The 7,537-nt window shown below is 57.4% G+C and overlaps 1 protein-coding gene across 1 annotated transcript in view; it reads left to right on the top strand.

Annotated features, from left to right (window-relative positions):
- Window positions 1-7: 7 nt before the first annotated feature.
- The window catches only part of DOC2B (double C2-like domains, beta), a gene marked incomplete at its 5' end in the record, with an annotated part of 33,655 nt that continues 26,125 nt past the window's right edge, over window positions 8-7,537 (top strand). The window contains one exon of the mRNA XM_010149280.1: window positions 8-176. Coding sequence (XP_010147582.1) covers window positions 8-176 — 169 coding nt within the window. The remainder of the gene's footprint in view (window positions 177-7,537) is intronic.

The raw sequence follows: 7,537 nt of genomic DNA, 5'->3' as shown, positions 1-7,537 counted from the left end.
CCTGCGCTCCGCCGTCAGCCAGCCCTCCGTCAGCCCCGCCGAGGCCCCCCGCGAGGACGACGAGGACGTGGACCAGCTTTTTGGGGCTTATGGCACGACGCCTTCCGAGCAGCCAGCCAAGTGCCAAGCGCCCGAGGAGGTGGTGGATCCTGAGGGCTACGAGTCCGACGACTGCAGTGAGTTCCTAAGTTTCCGCGGGAGTTTGTCGGGCGCTGAGGGCGAGGGTGGGTCTTAGGACTGGTCTCCCATCTTGCTGCTCGAGCCGTGCACCCTTCCCGGCTGCCGGCCATGCTGTCCATCCCTGGGATTACATTGCAGCAGTGACAAACCCTCTGCTCTAGCCAGGGAGGCTGTCACAGCACCGCTCCGGCACTGCCCCTGGGTGGAGGGAGGTCCTGGGAATATCCCCGCTGCAGCCAGGCTGGCCGCTGAACCCAAACTAGGGAAGTCTCCCAAGAGCCACCAGTTGCTGTGCTTTGTCGTTGTGGTTGATGCACTTCTCTGCCTCATCCCTGCTCGGCTCCTTGTCTCCCAAGGCTGCCAGCTGGGCTCAGACCCTTGGGTTAATCCGTCTCGGTGGTGCAGCCTGCTCCAGCCACCCTGCCGATTAGCTGGCGATACGCTCCAGCATTGCCCAGCTCCAGATCGGGGAGATTGGTTCCGAATGACATCCACTCGGGAAAGCTCTGCCCTCTCCTTTGGCAAACTCCGGCGTGTCATTCCTCACCCTCCAGCTGCAGACAGAACCCTGCATGAAACCAGAGTGGGGGGAGGCTTTGGAACAGAAGGCTTTGGTTTCTGGTAGATGCAGGTGTTTGCAGTGAGGTTTAACCCCTCCCCACCCAAAACGTCCTTCCCACCCAGCTCGGCTGCAAAGCAGCTGCCGTCTGGCTCTGCCAGCCACAGTGGCTGGGATAGTGTGGCTTTTCCTTGAGGTCGGTTGCAATCCAAGGGCTCTGTTCGGCCCAGCCTTTGGGGGCCAGATCCTGCCAGGGGCTGAGCACAAAGTTTGAAGCCGGGAGATGCCGAGGAAGGGAGTTGGTGCTGCTGAATGGTGCTGCGTGCTCATCCTGGGGGAAGGGGGAGGCTGATCTCCCACAACGCTGAGCTGTTTACGGCCCAGCACCAGGCAGGCGGTGGCTTTCCCTGTGCAAAATGTCACAGCCGTGCCTCGGCATCGCTCCCTCGCTGCTGGGCGCTGGGCTGCTGCCATCGATGCCAGACCCTGGAGCATGGCCCTAGGGAGAGCTCCCCGAAGGGCTGTGCTTGCTGCAAGGCGGCACGGCTGCCCCCACGCACCCCACTGCCTGCTGACCCCCACCTACAACCCTGGGAGAGGCTGGGGCTCTGGATGCGAGCCCCGGACTGATGCTCCTTCTCTCCCTATCCCAGTGTCGGGGTCACACTCTCTTTGGAGGAGGCGAGAGACGCTGCGCTCCTAGGGAGAACGTCTCCACTGAGCCACGTTTGTCCCAGCCAGGCAGTTCACAGTGACTTTAACTGGATTTGGGTTATTTGCTGCTCTAATTATTAGATCATCTTTGCTCATCCTGGCAATAGAAATGGGAGCAACTGGGCTTCAGGGCCAGAGGGGTGTGTGGGAGCCGAAGTGCTTGGGGCTGTGGGACGCAGTGCTTTCACAGCCTGACTCATGGGGAAATTGCCCAGGGCGCTGCCTCCTGCATTTAGCCCTGTTGCGGGTGCTGGAAGCAGCTCGGCTCCATGCCAGGGTCCGGTGGGTGTTTGTCTCACCCCGGCTGGTGATAGGAAAAGTGTTTCTTCCAGCGTAACAGGTGTCAGGCAAACTGCTGAGGCTGTTTTCCCAGATGTGGTGGGTTTTCTGCTGGCAAAGGCACGGCGGTGCCAGGAGTAGAGCGGGGAGGTGGCACTGCTGGTGTCACATCTCCAGGGACGGCATGGTCCCAGCTGCTCTCAGAGCACTGGTTGGCATGAATGTGCAGGATGAGACTGTCACTCCTCCATCTTTAGCAGCCAAGTCACAAAGCCAGATGAGGGCTGGCTGGTCCCCTTGCCCAGGCAGGGAGCTGGAAGGGGATTCGTTTGGGGGGGGACTTGAGCCATCGGCTACGTTGGGGAGTGTCTTTCAGCTCCCCCACATCCCCGACGGGTGATTCAGGGCTGCTGCATTACTCACCTGCACTAAATTTCCCCTGGGGAGCCTGTCTCTGCCAGTACGGCTGGACAGCATCAGGGGGTCAGATGGTGTCAGTTCCCCCCGGTGACACAGGGGGTTCGGGGAGTTGACCGAGGTCTCCGGGGACAGTGGTGTCAGAGCCTGGGTGCAGTGCCCAAGAGTCGAGGGCTTGCTGGGCAGGGGAGTGTCTTGCCTCAGAGATGCTACCGGCACAGCCCCTGGAGATGCGCAAGGAGAGGGATTTTGCCATGGTAGGATCCATCCGGAGGAGGATTGTCCCACCTGCCTGCAGGTTTCCAATGGGGCTGGCTGGGAGTAGAGCTGCCCCTGCCTGGAGAAATGCAGCATTTGCCTGGGTTTCCTGTACACTTATTCCTGCCCAGGGTTACTTCCCCAGCCTGGTGTTCCTGGCTTTCCAGCAGCACCAGCCTGACGGGTGCCAGGGCCGTGTTGCTCAGTCACCGCAGCAGTGCCAGGGTGGCATGGGGCAGGGAGTGCCAGCCTCCCTGCCTGACCTCCGGCACCCCTGGCAGGGCGGGCTCACTGCACTGCATTCCTTAATCCCTTGCTTAGTGGTGTTCCCGGCCCCAACAGCAATCCTGGGAGACACCTTCAGAGCTGGCAGGAGCTCCTCTCCCGCAGGCAGTTTCCCCCTGGGATGTGGGCAGCCTTGGGAGAAGCATCAGTGTCGGCTCCTGTCCGATCAGCGCCTGACCCAGTGGTTCGGCATCCACAGGGAGCAGGGATGTGTGTGTGCGCCTGTGCGTGTTTGGTGTTTTGGGAAAACCAAGAATCCCAGGCCTGCAGGAGTCGGGTGGGATCCCTTCAGAGATGGGCAGGGGCCTGGTTGAGGTTTGATAGGGTGGGAAGGGGACCTGCTGTCATGGGCAACTGGCACCAGGCACTGACTGGGAGGCTGATGCGGCAGTTCGGGTTGATGGCTCTGGAACATGGGGGGCTGAGGCCAGTGGTTTGGGATACCACAATGCAGCCCTGTGGAGCCAGGGAGCTATGGAGGTGCCAAGGAAAACAAGCATGGTCCCCGCGGGGCAGCTGTAACCAGCCTGTTGAATGCAGCGTGTGGCAGGGAGCGAGCAGGGCTGGGGAGTTAACAGAGCAGATAATGAGCGGAGATGTCGGGGCTGGCTCTGGGAGCACTGGTAATTGTTTGGAGCCATCCCTTCCCGTCAGACCTGCCAGCAGAGCTTCTGTGAGGATTTGCAGGGTCCTGGTTGGCACCCTCTGCCATTCCAGAGCCCTTGGGAGGCCCTTGAGAGAGGGACTTATCACTGCCCTATGCCTCCACTATCGTCCGTCTGCAGGGATGCTCCGGGACCGGAGCCCAAGCTGTACAGAGCAGGGCTTTTCCTGCAGCACGTTTGTCCCCAGGGAAACTGCCAAGGAGTGAGGCAGGAGAGGTGGGGAAACGCGTGTTTGGTGCAAACTCCGCAGAAGAGTGTTTGGTGTCCTCAGACTAGTGCTAGCATCTGCGGTGATCAGCCAGGATTTGGGGCTGGGAAGGGGGATATTTGCACCTACTGCCTTGGGACACCCAGCTGTCACCTCCTCTTTGGTTCCCCTGGCTGGTGCCTAGTGACAGCAGCAGTGCCCTGGCAACTGGGGTCCTCAGCCACCCATAGATGCTTCCCACTTAGGCAGCAACTGCCAGGGGATGGATCTTGGTTCGCACGGAAAATAAGGAAATGCCAGCTAGGTGGCAATGTGCCACCTGCGAGGAGCTGGGTCTCGCCTCCCATCTCCCCTGATTTCACCAAATCCCTGCCCTTCGAGTGTCTGCGCTTTCCTCTCCACAGCACCAGCGGGAATTTGTACCTTACGAGTTTTTAAAGGTCTCTGAAATCTCTGTGCAAGGGGTAGAAACACTATCCCTCTGAGTGGGCTGCCGTGGCTGCTTTCACGGGGGGACATCACTGGAGGGAGCAGCCATCCTGCTGCTCTAATGTGCCAGCAAGTTTCTAGCCCTTGGGGAAATGCTCCTTTCTCCTGAGCTGCTGTTTGGCTTTGGAGGGAGGCTGCAGCCAGCCCTGGAATTTCATCCTTCCTCTGTACGGGTTTGGCACTGGGTTTTTGGATGGGGAGGCAGCCCGAGAGCATGGGGTTGCAGCGGGAGCTGGCGTTTCTGGAAGAGCTGCCTGCCTATTGTTCCTGCCAGTGCTCTGGGACTGTTTATGTATGTACGAACCCAGCCAATTTTATAGCGTGCCCAGCTTTATTGATGGGAGGAGCAGGCTCGTGAGCTCCCGAGCTGCAGCAGCACAAAAACGACTTCTCCAAACTACAGCTGAGAGGCCTGTCCTGGTGCACGACTGCTCGTGACGCCTGCTGCAAGCAACGCCGCAGAAGTTATTTAGGAAGACTCTTATTTTGAGCAAAGAAGATAATTAGGCAGGCAAAGCCATCATGCAGATTATTAATTACTGGCTGCTTCAAGACATAAAGAAAAGTGAAGGTCTTAAGGGGTGCAGGGTTTGCAAGTCACCTGGCAATGCTTTCGGCCTTAGAGGTGGAGGCAGGAGCGACGAGGAGGGGAAATGTGCATTGAAATGATGAGGGTATTTACTTTTGAAACGCAGCTCCTTAGCATATGCTGCCACTGCTATTTATAACCTTTGAATCGTCTTTTCAATCCAGATAAGGCCAAAAGAAGTATTTTTTTACACAGGAAACTAAACAAAACACTGCGGATTTCGGCAGAGCCTGGAGCGTGGTTTTGCCAACCACAGAATCACAGAATGGTTTGGGTTGGAAGGGACCTTAAAGATCATCTAGTTCCAACCCTTCTGCCATGGGCAGGGACAAATACCACCCCCCGAGCTGCTTTCGTCAAAGAAATGTCTGTAGGTACCCGGCAGTGTTGGACGTGAGGTTTGAGGGTATCGGCGTACTGAGTGCTTCTAGCCCTCCCAGGGGAGACACAGGGTGTTAACCGAGGTGACTTTGCATTGGCTCCTGTCTGGATTCCCATGGGATACCTGGGTATGGGGAAGATGCTGGTGTGAGGTGAGCTCTCCCCCTTTCCTGCTGGCCACCCCATCAGTGGTCCGGGTGGAGGCTGTGCATCGTGTGCTCCTGGTCCTCCAAGGAGCTGAGGAGCTTCCAGCCCCTGGAGATGCTCATTCCCAGGGGTGACTGTGGCCAGGGACAGCCTAAAGTGCCGGAGATCAGTGTGGGGCACCCGGTGAGGCCAGCACGCGAGGTCGAGCAGGGTCTGTCTGGGCATCCCTCCTCCAACACGAGGCACGTACAGGATAACCAGGTGATCAGGCCCTGTCAGTGTGGGTTTAGGAAATACAGATCCTGCTTGAGTGACCTGATCTCCTCCTGCGACAAGGTGACTCGTGTAGTGGATGAGGAAAAGGCTGTGGATGTTGTCTGCCTGGACTTTAGTAAAGCCTTTGACACCCTTTCCCACAGCATCCTCCCGGAGAGACTGGCAGCTCGTGGCTTGGACAGGTGTACTCTTTGCTGGGTGTAAAGCTGGCTGGGCAGGCCCAAAGGGTGGTGGTGAGTGGCGTGAGATCCCGTTAGTGGCCGGTCACCAGTGGAGTTTGTTCCCCCAGGCTCAGCGTTGGGGCCAGTTCTGTTCAGTATCTTCATCAGTGACCAGACGAGTGCATCCGTAGTCGGATTGCAGGTGACAGCAGGTTGGGTGGGGGTGTGGATCTACTGGAGGGTGGGCAGGCTCTGCAGAGGGATCTGAACAGGCTGTGAGGCCACTGTATGAGGTTCAACAAGACCAAGTGCCGTGTCCTGCCCTTGAGCCACAACAACCCCCTGCAACGCTCCAGGCTTGGGGACGAGGAGCTGGAAAGCTGCCTGGCCGAAAAGGATCTGAGGGTGTTGGTTAACAGTGGCTGAATATGAGCTGGTGTGTGGCCAGCAGGACCAGGGCAGGGATTGTCCCCCTGTGCTGGGCATTGGTGAGGCCGCACCTCGAATCCTGGGGTCAGTTTTGGACCCCTCACTGCAAGAGAGACACTGAGGGGCTGGAGCGTGTCCAGACAAGGGAAGGGAGTTCCTGTGAGGAGCAGCTGAGGGATCTGGGAGGGGTTCAGCCTGGAGGAGGCTCAAGGGACACCTTACTGCTCCCTACAATTCCCAGAAAGGAGGGTGCAGAGAGATGGGGGTTGGTCTCTTCTCTCAAATGACAAGTGATGACCCTCACTGCAAGAGAGACACTGAGGGGCTGGAGCGTGTCCAGACAAGGGAAGGGAGTTCCTGTGAGGAGCAGCTGAGGGATCTGGGAGGGGTTCAGCCTGGAGGAGGCTCAAGGGACACCTTACTGCTCCCTACAATTCCCAGAAAGGAGGGTGCAGAGAGATGGGGGTTGGTCTCTTCTCTCAAATGACAAGTGATGAGACAGGAGACAACGGCTGTGCCAGTGGAGGTTGAGATTGGATATTAGGGAGAATTTCTTCACGGAAAGGGCTGTCAGGCATCAGAAGGGGCTGCCCAGGGACAGGGCGGGGGTCACCATCCCAGGAGGGATTTAAGAGATGTGGAGCTGAGAGACCTGGTTTAGTGGTGGACTTGGCAGTGCTGGGTTAATGGTTGGACTTGATGAACTTAAAGGTCTTTTCCCACCTGAATGATTTTATGATCCTGTGATAAGGGCCGTGGCCTCCAGTGTCACTGCTAATGAAGGAGCCGTGCAGCTTCTGGTTAACGAGGGACTCTCCTTCTGCCTGCCCAGCCTGCCCAGCCCTTCACCTTCCCCTGGCTCCGACGTGCGGGAGGAGAGACCATGCCCGGCTGGAGGAGGGAAGTTCCCTGCCCCGCGGCCGCTCTGCCGCCCTCATCCCTTCACCGACACCCCGTGTCCCAGTGTGCTCAAGCCCAAGGGATTCCCAGATCTTTCATCTTTGTATTTAACACTGAAGGCAATTTTGGGGGGTTGTTAATTGCAATACTGTATTTCATTAAAGGGAGAGAGAGGGAGAGATTTGAAGGCCATCTCTAAATTGAAATTGCTGAAAGTCTAATTGCTGCTGACATCAGGGACCATTTAGTGCTGTAAAACATAATTGCATCTCTGAACTGTTCTGAGCAGATAAGTGTTCCTCCGAACACTCCTCCTGGAGAAGACAGAACTGATGAGCATCCATCAACCAGCCTTGTGAAGAAGCAGCTCCCTGCTCCGGAGCTTGCCAGGGGCTGGCGCTGTGTCTCCGAAATGAAGAAATATTAATTGCTGTCGATTTTAAAGTGAAAAACCCATCATGAGGCTGGGAGCAGTTGCAAGAAAGAACAGTTGTGCTTGTTCCTTGCTCCTGGTCCGGTTGAATTCAACCACATCCATGGAGCTTACGAGGAAAGGAAGGTCTCCTGCCTGTGCTGGATCCAGTCCGTGCTGGATTTTTG

Source organism: Eurypyga helias, unplaced genomic scaffold (assembly GCF_000690775.1).
Source record: "Eurypyga helias isolate BGI_N326 unplaced genomic scaffold, ASM69077v1 scaffold7313, whole genome shotgun sequence".
NCBI classification, from domain to species: domain Eukaryota; kingdom Metazoa; phylum Chordata; class Aves; order Eurypygiformes; family Eurypygidae; genus Eurypyga; species Eurypyga helias.
Note: the sequence above shows the minus strand (reverse complement) of the source record. Positions and strands in the feature narration are given on the sequence as shown.